Source organism: Ischnura elegans, chromosome 9, assembly GCF_921293095.1.
Source record: "Ischnura elegans chromosome 9, ioIscEleg1.1, whole genome shotgun sequence".
NCBI classification, from domain to species: domain Eukaryota; kingdom Metazoa; phylum Arthropoda; class Insecta; order Odonata; family Coenagrionidae; genus Ischnura; species Ischnura elegans.
Window position 1 is genome coordinate 69,365,702 of NC_060254.1, and position 14,788 is coordinate 69,380,489.

A 14,788-nucleotide genomic window follows, 5' to 3' on the forward strand; every position below is an offset into this window, starting at 1 on the left:
TTCTGTTACCGTAAAATTTATTAAACGTTCTTTGGAACTTCCAAATTTTAATCCCGCGATTTTCCATTTCCACCTAAAAGATAATACGATTTCAACGACTACTATATTGCTGCCTGTTGGAATAAATATGCAGCGATTTCTCACCGTTAAGATAAGGTGGAAAACACAGGTGGTTTACCTCCGGACAAGTGCATATGTATTACGAGGAATCCGGTGAAAAAAATTGGAGAGAGATTCATAAGCTTGTCGTACACTGTGCTCAAGATTCTTCGAGGCGAGAAGTGAAAGGCATAAGAATATTTTATGCGTAAAAGCTTGTGTCTCGAAGGGATTCTTTTCCCCGCCATTTCGTGTGCGGAATACGACTAAATGAAAGGTGAATGGTTTTCTTGTGGTATCTTCTCAGGGCGTTTATGGATGGTAGGCATAAAGATGGCGGCATTATCAACATGTCGAGGGCGCGGACGCAATTTCGTGACGAGAAGTCCAGTACAGCTTACGGCCGTGTTTATCGGCCATATTTTAGAGAAACAGCGCTCTCCTACCGTGTATTTCGTTGTGAATACATAAATGGAAATTTTGAGGGAAAATTATCAGCAAACCGGTATCGCTTAACTTGTGGTATCCCGACTTCTTAATATGCTAATATTATTATGGACTCTACGTATCCTCCACATTCAAAAACGGCATTTTGGACGTTATTTACGAGTTTTAATTAATGTAATAGAAAACCGGTTAAGGTATTATTTCGGTATCAGGTGGATGAACTTTATAACCGAACAATTTATTCATGGAGACGTGCTGAATTTATATTTTAAAATATGTTTCTTATTTGAATTGCTTTCTCTTAAATCAGTGTAATGTAATATTATCCTTGTGATGATGAAAAGTATGCCACAACTAAATCATCAAATTACTTGCGACTCATTGAGAAAGAAACACCAAGATGACACTGATGCTATTCAATGAAGATTTTAATTTCCTACGTCTTTTGAAGAAATTAATGCGTCTCATCACTATTTGCATAGTTATTGTGTGATAAGAACTATACATTGCCACCCGCGGCTTCAACACAAAAATTTTACAGCTTAAAAATATCCCACATTTTTGAACGACTAGGAATGGTGCTACTTTTCCTTAGAATGGCGTAGCTAGGGGGAAGGAGAAATACTTTTCTAGGCTAATATAAAGTTCAATTTTACACTAGGCATTTTCACAAGAGATTGAGCGAAGCTTTACACATGAGAAATTTTCAAATCGTCTTCCTTAGCTGTAAGATCAATACTTAAAATAGCAGGTAGTACCGAATATAATCAATCTTCGTAACTACTTCATTGGACGTTTATCTCTTAAGGAACGCTAAAATGAATTTATGGCATCTGCCGGGTATATTGGGTATATTCTTCAAAATTTCAATTTTCTAAATATGGAACCATTATATTTACTTTGGTGTAGTAAAATGCAATGAAAATTCTTCCTCCAGCCCACTGATAGGCCATTGGAAAGAAAGAAATGTATGTAGGCATAATTTCGACTTCATAATTTCTTGAACCCCTTTTTCAAATGACTATATGTACCTAATGTATCACATACATCGTTCTTAATTGTTCTTGAGCAATAAACAGTTTACAGCACCGAATTTATGTAAATATGGTTCTTCTGGAAAATGAAATTTTTGGTTAAAATGGAAAAAGGAAAAACTTCAATGGTGTCAAAAACATTCAATCCAATCAATCTTGGTTGTGATTTAATGCATACTCAAATAACCATGTACAGTTAAAGAAACGGTCATTATATCATGTACCAGGATGTATCATAGCTCATCATCAAAAACCACTCCGTAAACGCCATCGATGTGGGTTTCAAGTGATCCACCCATCGAAAAGGACTATTTTCAAGGATTCATTTATTGATGAAATTTACAAAAATTAACGTTTGAAAGGTTGAATCGTTTTTTACGACCAATTTATTTATTTCCGAAAAAGGCTATTCGGGCTTCCAGCCGGGTGGCTAATGTAGCCCTGATGACGGAACCCGACTCGTGTTCCGAAACGTCGGCAGAATGGAGGGAGACCACCCGGCTGGAAGCCCGAATATTCATTTGTTTATTTATGTTTATATTCATCACCATAAACAAAGATATAATTGGCCTTCACATCGAGGTACTACGAAAAATAATAAAGACCCCAAACAACCATCCATCCCACAATGACAGGTTTTTTCCCGGCGAACAATGTCAGTGAAGATTTCTCGGATCTCATTTCGAGTCGCGTTTCGATGTGCAACTCGCGCTATCGTCCTCTGGGATTCAGGACTCTAATAATATTACCTGGAGTGAGACCCGATAAATCTTCACTATCCACGTCCTGGCTGGGTGTTATCAACACAGGCGGGACTCGAACCCGGGGCCTTCAGTTTGACAGGCGAGGACTGTATCCCACCGTCACCGATTTTTAGCGAAAAATCAAAAAAAATAACGAGAAAAAAACCCATTGATTAGTATATTTTCTCCGACAGAAACAAAACAAGAACTGCATGATGAGGAAAAATCAATTTACTAACGTGATTCCCTTTTTTTCTCTCCCTTTTCGGTGTGCTTGCTGCCTGGGGTACGTTTCGACAGCATGCAACTGCAACCTTCACGCCCGTCGCTGTCGATTTAACATGGAACTGTTCAAGCTCAGCGGCCGGGAGAGCGGTGGCGTTTGTCTCAAATGCAGGCACTTCACCGCCGGCAGGCACTGTCACTACTGCAGGGAGGGATACTTCCGCGACCCCACCAAACCAATCTCACACAGGAAGGCTTGCAAAGGTAAGTAATCGAAATGTTGTGACCACCGTCAGAAAAACAATCCAAATCACACATCATCTTCTGTTTCTCAACATGGAGGGAGCCTGTCAAAGAAACAATTCCTTTGCAATATAGTATTTGCTCCCTTTTCGGAAAAGTTAGTCAAAAAATTTGTTCAACTCTAATATTGCTATACTCTAAATTTCGAATCCATAGTTACTTACTTATTTATTGAAATCTACGAAATTGCAATTGCTCTGAAACGTACGAACTCCATTTTTTTCGATGTGCGACGTCAGTTGCGTACATAACATGGAGTTTACCCCTTTCCATTGTTGCCTGTTTATTTTTATTGTTTCGTAAAAACCGATTCCTAGTTCTCTTTGGTATTTTATAAGAATTGTTAGTTAAAACAGTTCCGTGAAACCCTCTTTGTGTAAGCGAATAATTAGTTAGAAAAGTTCTTTGTCATAGAGGAAAGTATATCATCAAAGAAATTCCACGCTAGAAGACCTGGAGTGAGTATCTACATACTGTTTTGTTTCGCGGTGTTCTACCAGGAGAAAGGTTTTCGTAAGTGATAACTCATCCCGTATTGAACAGGAAAAAAGTAAGACCGGCCGAGGTGTGATGCATATTTTAAATATTAATATGTTCACGGTTGCGAAGTTAGCAATATAGAAATTTTCGTTCAATGCAAAAATGATTGGAAAATGCGTATTAATTGTAGCCTTGTTTTGATGGAAGCTTTCTTAAAAGCGAACCAATAATTCATTCTTTGGCAGACACTTTAAATATAATGATACCTTATAGTGGTATCCATGGGCTCATTGGGCCATTGAATAACGACTCAATTGTCCGGCGCCATATCGAATTTGAAAATCGATGCCTCGAAATAATCGAAAAGAAGAATCATGTTGAGACACACGCGAATGTTGAAAAGGGTCAGCTCTTTACAACCCTAAAATTGTAAGATTATATATTAAGCTTTAAACAAGAAAAGCATCAGAACATCAGGCCACATAAGCGAGATTCATTCAACTTTTTAGCTGTTTCGAAGTTCAAAGCGTAGAAATTTCCAGTCACTAGATGATGGGAATAAAATGCAATATGAGGTAGAGGCCCATATTATTTAAAGACGGCATTCTTCAAACTCAACCAACTATAGGTACATTCTCTCCACAGACAGACACCTTAAACATAAGCATTAACTTTAACGATGTCCATAGCGCCAGATTCTTAGGATACGAGCACCTCGTCACCAAATAAGGACACCATCTCAGGGCGCCATATCGAATCTGAAAATCGATGGCTCGAAGTAATCGATTGAGTGACGGTGGGTGGGCTTCCATCCTTTTCTCCCGCCTTGTAAGTAGGCGTCCCTTATTTTAAAATCGCAAGCGTCCATCATCCTCCGTAGGCTCCATTGTGGAGGCCTTTAAGCCGATTCGCTGCCGTTACAGCCGAGGGACACCTTAAAAATTTAAAATTGTCCGTATATAGTAAAGCAACGAATTCTCATTCCTTCGTCGCTTAAAGCAAGTCGATCCCTCTTGAAGGCATTGCACCGCCTCCGTGATTCACTGCCTTTCTTTTCGTATCTGTCGTTATAAATAATAATGCTCACATTAACGTTCGTCTCTAACGCTTTGAAAATCTACTCCCCTTTAGTGAGTATTGCACAAGCTGATGACGTGAACTTTTGCTTCATCATATCTACCGACGTATGCCGGGAAAATAATATGTGGGCCGGGTGTCTACCCTTTGATCTTGGAAAACACCCTAATTGAAGGTATGACTATTTTATGACCTGTAGCACTGAGCAGCATATTGAGATAAAGGTGACACATTAATTACAACGCGACTTAGATGGCAAATATTTTCATCCAAAGGATATTTTCCACCAACGCAAAATGGAAACGTCATAATGTACTGAATCCGACCCTATGAGAATCTCCGCTAATACAAACCTATCGCCGCTATATTTATAAAGTGTGTCCGCTAGGGGTAATGATTATCGCAGTGGTTATAAATACCTGGATATTCGTGAGTTTCAAATTCCTGAAAATGATAAATTGCATACCGAAACAGCGCTCAGGAGTTTGAGGGCCAAGGTACCGATATCATTACCGTTAGAATAGTGCCCCCCGCGGCAACAAGTTTATCGAGCTGGGACCAAAAAAGATACAACATAAACCGTGTGACCGATTCCTTCCAACAATGAGCGGTTCCCCCTGAAGGAGTCAATTCACCGGAACTCTAGTGGCGTCACAAACTCGTGGAAACCGGGCGACAAATTCGCGTTTTTTTTTCTTTTCAATTTGAAACAGAGTGGATGTTTGGATGAAGAAGAGCTTTTCGTCACATTTACTTCATCTATCTTTTGCCGGCCTCGGTGGCGGCAGTATTAAGTTCTCGCTAGCCAAACAAGAGGTCGCGTGTTCGAGTCCCGCCTGGTTAGGTTGCATCTGACCAAGGCGTGGTTGTTTGTGGACGTGTAAGTGTTAAGTTTTAGAAAAAAGTTATAAAATGCCAAATCGTGTTTTTTCGGTAATATGGAAATAAATCCATTAAATTAATTAATAATTGAACTAAGTTCACTAATTTAATAAATAAAAATACCGAATACTGTAAAGTAATTGTGATTTCGAGTCTGAGCGGATAATTCTGTGATATCCTTTGAATAGTCAATAGCAGCTTGACCATCCGTCACTGAGCGGTTATAATGAGGAGGTCAAGTGCCTTCGGAGTTTCTCAATCTTGGCCGCAAATGCAAAAGCTAACAACTACTCACCTCTTTTACTTCGAGTGGCCGAGAATGCCTGAGTTGAAGTGTTATGACAACATAGCCGCGATCTCTAGTACCACTTACTTGAGATGTTGAATGTTTGTGCAACTAACTCATTGCTTGTTGCAACATAGTCTTAAAGTATCTACTCGCACTCTGTTAATCCTTTTAAGAGAACCATTCCTGGAGCGAAAATAACAACGTCCTTCATAAATCGTCCAATTGAAAATTACTTCACATGGCGGATGGCACGTAGTGAAAGGTCATATCTCAGGTGTAATTTTTTTTATTTAAGATGTAGAAAAGCTATTGGCAAAGGTTTTCTCTCAACGCCTGTGTGAAACTAGTAATATATCGTTAAAAAAGACAAAATAAAACAGGCCAAGCGAGAGTGATTCGTCCTCTTATCTGAAATATCCCATCATTGAAAACAATTATCCTCTGAAAAAATGCGAAAAAAATCGCTATAGTTATTCATCATTTGAGCTAATTCATCAACACTCGTTACTTGCGTTTGCGTAGCAAGCTGACGAAAAAAGTTGTCTCTTACTTTCCCTTCCAATTCGCTCAGAACTTTTAATCTCCTCAACCACTCCTCACCACGTTTTTCCCCTCTCGGCTCGTAAAAGCAGATCCTCAGATCACAAGAACCCCACGGATTTGCTTTAAAATATTTTTCTGTGTACACTGTTAATGTGAACGCTCGGAGAAGGTGGTTGAGACGGGAAGAGTGGAGAATGAAGGGGTATTGGTCTCGGTAAGAGACTAAAGAAGTGGTAAAGTAGGAAATATGTGTGACTTGAAATAGACTTGTTCTTAGGTTGGAATGATGGACACCGTCGACGATGAAGTGGTGATATAAGGGCAATTTCATACCCTAATTTAGAAAAAACGAATGATTCCAATGCGTAAATCTTATTGGTATGCATTAATAATGTTGACATTCCTTTCAATCACCACATAAAACGCTTTTGATTTATTAGCAAGACGAAACCAATTCCCGATACTTTAAGTTAATCGACGGCCTCCGCTGGAAATCGTCAATGGCTATAAGCAACAATTACTGATTCATTATATCTATTGGATTCCACGTTGCTCAACATATTCTTCGCATGTATTGGCCACAGAACCTTGAAGGCCAAAATCGTCATCGATAGGGGGTAGTAGTAAGTGAGTTGGGGGTGGAAATATCTCCTCCTTTCAAGTTTTTCCACCCTTCAAGGTTCTCGATGTTAAATCCTCTCACCTCGAGTCTGCCGTTAAAAGAAATCTCGTAGAAGCGCGGATGCGGCACTCTTCTTTTGATGGAGGCTTAAAGAAGTAAAAAACCAGGATCAATCCACCTTCCCTCATTAGCTACATTCTTTCGTGAGAGACGTTTTCGCGCCTCGAGAGAAAATCGCGGATTAACGTATCAGTGAATCTGATTGGAATCCCTTCAAGTGTTTATCTTCCGTCTAAGGTTTGGTAAAATTTTAAGAACCAGTAGGTAATGTTTCGTAATGTTAACGCTTAGTTTTTTTCTAAGGAATATTTTGTCCCACATAGTTTTTTGGAAAGCGTAAAAGCTGGTGTATTTCGAATGCCCCGCAACAAGGTTAGCATACCTCGTTTAAAATATAATTATTACTTTGAATTGTTATACAATGCCTGTGAAAGCAAATATTGATAAGAAAATAAGTATAATATAAGTTGGATGAGCGTTATTGAAACGGACACAAGGTACTTTCCTCATGGACATAGCGGTATACATTTCTGATCAATGCGATGGCCTATAGAATTTCTGTTTACTCTTTTACTGAAAACTAGTATTCCTGGTAAGATATATATATAGATTAATCGAAGGTTACAGACGAAAGCCGTGAGGGAAATTATTTTGTCCATAAATATTCTATACAACGTTTTCCCTATAAGCATGGAAAATCATTCTAAAGCTGGTATTTTCGATTTGTAGAACCGAGTAAGATTGTGCACCACTCGGACAGGAGGACATGCAAGGCAAGAGCCTGGAGACTTAATATTTTTGCCAGAGCCTTTCACCAAAACCGATACAGCCAGAAGTGAAGAATGAGAGAAAAAAGTCAAATTTCAATACATGGCTTCCCATCTGAGAATATCTGTCTTCTCTCCCTCGCTTCTACAGCGCTGCTGGAGAGAATAACTCTTTTTTTCTCTTTTTATCCTCTCCTGCGGCTGGTGTGGAGGAAGAAACAAAATCTGGATCGAAGAAAAAGAGTGGGTCATGCCGGACTCAGGAGATGCATGGATGGAATAAGGGGCGGATGAAGGAAAGATGGAGAAAAATAAGGAAGGCGACTGTCGTGACGATGAGGGGAAAAGGAGCTTTGGGGAAATGGGATCGACTGGGAAAGTGCGAAGGCATATAAAAAGAGATGGGTTGCGGTGTGCATGAGAGCAGGAGATCGTCAAGAGAGAAGGAAGCCCTTAAAGCAGTTTTGACCAGCGGCGCGGGAGGAAAAAGAGCGTGAGACGCCTTCCTGCGCCAAGATGGCGGCCATCTTTTCCCGCCCGAACACGTCCACGGTCGAATAGGGTTAAGAGCCACGTGGGAACGCTGAGCTTTGATTGGACGCGGGCAACAAAGGAAAATGCCCCCGAAGTCGGAAAAGGAGAGCTCCGGAGCCGGACTCTGGGGAATAAGGGGGTGAACATCCTCACATCAGAAGAAAGGAGTGAACGACGGGGTGAGGGAATGGTCCAGGAGGTCCAGGGATTGCTCTCCAGGGAAAACGTGGCGGCCGATGGCTTTACCGCCAGATTCGCTGGAGTGAAAGTTCTCCGAAGTGGTAGAGGCATAAATGGATGACGACAGAGGGGGAGAAAGGAAAAAGGGAGATTGTAAATGGACCGGGAAATACCCAGGAAAAGATTGGAATTGTGAGAGGCACTACTGTAGGTTTTTAATTAAAAAATTAGCTTCACCATTTGAAGACCGAAGTTCAGCATCATCTTATTTCCTTCTCGTTTTTCCAAAAGAAAGTGCCCACATAGCTAATGAAAAGAACCAAAATTTCACTTTTCAAGGGGATCTACTGTCTGCCATTTTTCTAAAAATTAGTAAAAAAAACATGCATTTTAATTCCAGAGTGCTTGCATAAATGCACTTTAAATATTCTCTGGAGAAAATATTGTTTGAAACAGTTGCGTGAGATTCCAAATGGGAAAATTCCTTCAAACAACAATCACGAAGGCATACAGTCTTAAGGACTAATAAAGATCACAAAAACAACTTACCGTCATACTTAAGCACGGCAATTAAATTTGGTTCCAGCTTCTTTGTTGTACTCACTTCATGGAACCTCTCTCTTTTTAATCAGTCATATCATCAGAATAGTGAAAAGTTTCAGTCATTTGAACTATCTAAGATCAAATTTAGCTCAAATATCTACTCATTATTATATTGAGACAGCTTTTTTCTGGTAATTTGTGGACAAAGGCAGGAATTTCAGCTTTTCAGCAGCCTTCCATACATGTTCCAATCAATTATGTGAAATATATTGATGTGATAAGTCGGCGTCCAGGTGAAGACAGTTATTTAAGTAGTAAGTGAAAGTATTTCATCGATTATCATGCACAGAATTAAATATGTTCTACTTAATGGGCTCTTTTGAGGCAAAGAACAGTGAATGCGAAAATGGAAAAGGATAAGAAAAACTTTGTGCCGAACGAGGGCCGTTTTAGAGTTTTTAATTCCTGTTTTATGGTTAAGGGCTGAAAACGTAACACAAGTTGGTGTCGAGATTAAGCCACATGGCATTTAGTACACATTTAAGGCTTTGATGAACTAAAAATGATAATTCTTAATTCACCGTACCTTAATACTTCTTTTACATGCAAATCTCGTGTAGCTAATATCGAATCTTGACTCCAATTAAAACCTCTATAAAATGTATGTACTCTCACGGACAAATTTAGAGTTTAATTGCACTTCATCGTGGTGCGAAGTCGTAATTATTGTTTAGCCGCATTACACGCTTCGCAGCCACCAGAAAATTCAGGCACGAAATTAGATTTTAGGGAATCGCGGGGCGCGTTTGAATTCAACCCTTTCTGGTCACGCGAGGAATTTCGCGAGGGTGTAAATACAAAGGGTTGCAAATGAGTGGGGTGAGGGGTTCGGTTTGTGGAAGCAATGAGGGGAGTAATTGCACAGATTGAGCGAGGGGTGTCCGTCCATTGGAGGGGGACGGGGTGCGTTGGGGTTATGTTTTGGTTTGAAGTGCGAAAGGGAGAGAATGATGCATGGATTTTAGGGTGAGGGGGTTGGATTGATGGGCAATGATGCAGCCGGGGCGAATTCGCGGACAAGCAAACAGAAGGGTTCCGCGGCAGAAGGGGTAGTTTGGTAGATAGGGGATTCTGGTCGGCGTCGTTGCAGCGGGGTGGCAGAGCTTTGTGGCAGGTATAGATACTGTCCTCCATACGATCTAGCGATTTGAACGATGGATTTTTCTTCCTCATAGGAAAATGCACTAAAATCGCTTTGCTTTGTTTTTGTGCCTTTTCTTGAGGGGTTAAGTTTTGCGTCTGGTCTGTCAATAATGTGAAGAATGTTGCTCCAATTGATATTTAGCGTTAATTGAAAGAAGTGTATGGCTCAAAGTGCGGGGGCAGTGGAATGACGAAAAACTGGAAGGCCTGTGTAGCGAAGACTATATTTTGGCATAAAAACAAAGCATGTTTACCAGATTTACGCGTTCAGTAACATAGTATATCGATCAAATATCTTAGCAGTATCTTCAATTAAGTATTTAGGGTCAATATAGACTATTTACTGTGCATAAAACGACGACTTTAAATAATTAAGTTCCAAAGAAAGTGAAATATCCAACAGTCTCTCAGATTCTCTAAGCCCCCGCGTCGCGGAGCCGGGACGTGAAGTGCGATAAAAAAGTTGCACTCATTTCCGCAGCTGCAAACTTTTTTGCAAGATGTTTATACTCTTAAGCTGTCTCTACCAAATACTCTCAGTAAAAATTGGAGAACTATTATTTCTCAAACTAAAGATAATGCCTACTGTATGTCAGGTTTTGCCATAAAAATTGAGCCGCCATTTTGCGACATTATACCACATGGATATCAACCAAAATATTTAAAAATAATGGAAAATGTAGATAAAGTATCATTTTACTAGAATATAATGTTTTTTACTGCATTAAAATCCTTCCAAAACTCTACGAGCAGCTTAACTTCTAAGTTTTTCGAAGAAAAATGAGATCGGGCGTGTTTTTGGAAATTTGGTCGTGTTTGGTCGTCTGTATATTAGCAACGGATGAGATCTAAGAAAAACGACTTATTGTTTCATGATCACCAATCATGTTTGAGCATATATGTCAAATTTCAAGTCTCTACCTCAAAAAACGCTATTTTGGAATTTTGTCCGGCTTTTTCCGATTTCGGACCACTGTGCGTCGTCGGGCTCCTATCGCGGCGGCGCCTCCTTCCTTGTTCCTTCCCGTCCTTCCCCTTCTGGTGGGTACAGAGGAGAAAAGCTCGCGCTTACAGTCCCTGCCCCAGGAGCCCGCGAACCTTGCGAGCCCACCCTGGAGTCTCGTTTCCACTGTCCTCCATGCGATGGATAAATTCAAGAGCTGGAGAATTAACAGTAACTTAGACGGTACGATAACAGTAAATAGGACGGTAAAGCTACGCTAAGACCTGAAATATAGTGTTTCATTCATAAGGTTAGTTAACTTAAGCCTTCCACTTCTCTGGTAGTGAAGGATGCTCGGGTACTCCACAGTATGGTGCCACGCAGCACATAGGCGGATCCAGGGGGGGGCACGGGGGCACGTGCCCCCCCCAGACCCTTAAAATATATGATAGATTTTTAATACGGTCCCATTATAATTTCGTTCGTTTTGAATAACAAGGTATCCTTGTGCCCCCCCCCCCCTGAACAAAATCCTGGATACGGCCTTGCTTGTGCCCCTCCCAGAAAGAAATCCTGGATCCGCCCCTATGCAATGGTCTGACTGGAAGCGAACACCAATTACCGCACACTGAACTAACATAAGTCCATCCAGGCGTGTTGGGAATAACCTTGACCGATATATTGCAATTGGAAAAAAGTACAAATGTGAGGAACTTGCATTTTTATGGGGGAAAGTAACAAATGTAAGTTCAATTTACTGACCAATGCCCCCGGAATGTATGCTATAAGTAAAGTCTGCAAGTTCATATTGTGAAATTAACAGTTTGGCATGATTGTAAAAATACATATCCCTCCATTTCACACCGATTCTCAACTCATCTCGACTTCTTCAATCCGATATTTATTGCTAATTTCTGTAACTATCTTGAAAAAATCTTTAAGTACAACTATTTCTATCTTCCTACACCAAACACTAACCATAAAAATATACAAATTCTAGGGAAATCTGTGGCAAACGTTTGTTTGCGGGACGTCGGGTCATTTATAGTGTGTCACAAAACCACTGAAGAAATTCCCAGCATCAGAGTTTAAACGATCCGTTTGATTAAACTGCAATTAGGACCCGGTAAACATTGGCACGAAAATAGCATTTGGAGTTATATCGTGAGTCCGTAATAAATAAGTAATGCCTATAAAAATATACGAGTTTACAAAAGGCTCGAATGAAGCGCGCATCTTGATTTTACAAGTTAATCTATAAAAAATATGTGATTCTTACTATGACAACTTGGATAGTATATAAATTCTACGTATTGAGGCTAAGGCTCACTTACAGCCGTTCCAAAATCTTTGCAGTAGCCGCTTAATGCATTTCTGTCCACAAAAGAAGTGAAATGGAGCACGTTAGCATAATTGCTTCTGCAGTTTAAAATTAAAATCATGATATTCATCCTCGTATCATATTAATCCAAATAAGATGTATCCTTTACACAAATTCAATTATCCTCTTATTCCCTGCGGGGTATGTCTCAGACAGAATAAGAAGAGTATTTTTTTTTGTTTTCATTTGACCTAAATTCCTTTGAGGATACTTGGCTCAGATACATAATTTGCATAAGCTCCTGAACTTAAACTCAAACGTTATTCATCCTAAATACACTTGGATACAGTACAATGACAAATTTTTTGTTTCTTTTTTCTGTCGTCTCCAGAGCTTTTACGGTGATAGCATCATCTTTCTTCTCCACAAACGAGTACCGTTCCTCCTTATAATTCAGCTCCCAAGTTTCCTCCGGATAGATATCCAATTTCAAATTAAATTTAAATTACTTGATATCCATCAAAAAATTGAGCAGCCAAAGCCTTTCCTTAGTGAGAGAGTTAATGAAGTAGTAAAAAAATGGATCAGTCCAAACAGCGGTATCTAGGCTAAAGGTAAAATTCTGAGATAATTGGTTTCTTCTTTAACGTAAGCGACCGGTAGCATCACATTATCGGGACCCATGGTGGAAACATATCAATGCAGGCCTGGGCGTTATTGAAAATTCAATAGCATATGAAGTTTTTAATATCGATAATTGGCGATATTGATAACTAAAATCAAGCCCGATAAACATCAGATCCGATAAATGTATTGAACCCGATACATGTACCGGGCTTGATACAAAATCAGGGTCCGATAAATACATATTAAAAATCTTTGCCCCAAAATAATATTACAAATTATCACTCAATCACACTTTAAAAATTCGTAAAGTGACCGGAAAAATTATTAACTCGTACCACCTGAAAATGGTGCTAGAAAAGTACAGCTGTTAAGTTAGCATTTTGTTAGAACAAAAACTTATAATCCCTAAAGGCCTGGTTACACGGTGCATTAACCCGTACGGGTTAATGTATGAATGCGTGTCTGTTTGCATGTCTGAATTCATGGACGTTTGCGTGAACGAGGAGCATGAATGAGCGGTTACACGGTACATGCGTTCGCACAAGTTTTCACACATTTTCTCGTAACGCGAGGCGTTTAGTTTTTGTTTATTCCCTTTACAGTGCGCAAAATTTAAATGTGAAAACAGTATCATTAGGTAGGAAGCAGACGATACCTACCAGAAAATAATTCCCTTTTCGTTGTTTCCTGTAGGACCAGGAAATGTCACATACTGGTAATATATTTGCGCTGCCGTGTAAACAGTGGTGTTCATTGTAGTTGCCGAAGTTGTTTTATTTCGTGCCAGTAATATTTATTTATATTTATTATTTATCGTTATCGCTCGCTTAATGCTATATCTCAATAGTACTCTATTTGTTTCAAACCGTTATCAAAGTTAATACTTAGGCTGAAAATTTGTAGATGCATCTTGTTTTTAAGCCGTGTTTACTAGACATTTTTCTGTCATCTGTTTCACTGAGTGTAGATTATGTATGAGAGTAGATATTTTTAATACTTTGTTCTACTTTTGTCCGGGACGGTTATAAAGTTAAGAAGATATTTGCTGCTGATGGAAAAGATGTTGGTTTAGAGGTCTTGTCGATTTATGAACTTGCGTAATGTGAGTCGTATTTTTGTGGTGGGCCAGCGCATTCCCACCTCGGACGTATAAAAGGTAGAATCTTCGTTAATTCGTATGATATTCATTATGTTTAAATGTGTTCTATAAGTCGTATGATAGCCGTTGTATTTCACAAATGTCGTGTTGAAAACTCTGTGACATCCTCATCGATTGTTTTATTGTTCCGACATAATACTAAACTTGGTATGTCCGGCGTACATACAGGGATAATCTATACGAATATTAGTGTAGATGCAAATGGTGAGTTTGTGGTAGGATTCAAGCACTTACGATACAGTACAAATGAACAAATACGCGTAAAGAGTTACTGAATAGCCAAGACGGCCGTGGAATAGCCCTGCAGATGACAACTAAATTTGTTGTTTCCCACCAGGTGGCTCTGTTATCAACATGTGCGAATGCATGAACGAAATTAGAACAGGTTCTATTTTCCGTTCACGCGTTCATGCATTTGTACATTTTGGGGTGGTTACACGGTGAATTTTTCCGTTCATTCTCGCGTTCATACATTTAGACATTAACCCGTACGGGTTAATGTACCGTGTAACCAGGCCTTAATGCATCGTGTTGGTTTGAAGGTACAGTTAAATACAAATTTTGAAAGGAGTCGAAGTTTTTTTGGAAAATCGGTGTTTATATCTCCCGGCGATCCAGATTAATCAAAACACGCTCAGGAAACGACAATTTGGATTGTTACGATAACATGACTTCGTTACAGCCACAAATTTTACAAATATGAAGGT

General features: G+C 39.6%; 1 protein-coding gene across 2 annotated transcripts in view; it reads left to right on the top strand.

Moving 5' to 3' along the window:
* Window positions 1-2,626: 2,626 nt before the first annotated feature.
* The window catches only part of LOC124165261 (netrin-1-like), a 119,780-nt gene continuing 107,618 nt past the window's right edge, over window positions 2,627-14,788 (top strand). For both annotated transcript variants that reach the window (XM_046542585.1, XM_046542586.1), the window contains exon 1: window positions 2,627-2,812. In XM_046542585.1, coding sequence (XP_046398541.1) covers window positions 2,665-2,812 — 148 coding nt within the window. In that variant the 5' untranslated portion in view covers window positions 2,627-2,664. The remainder of the gene's footprint in view (window positions 2,813-14,788) is intronic.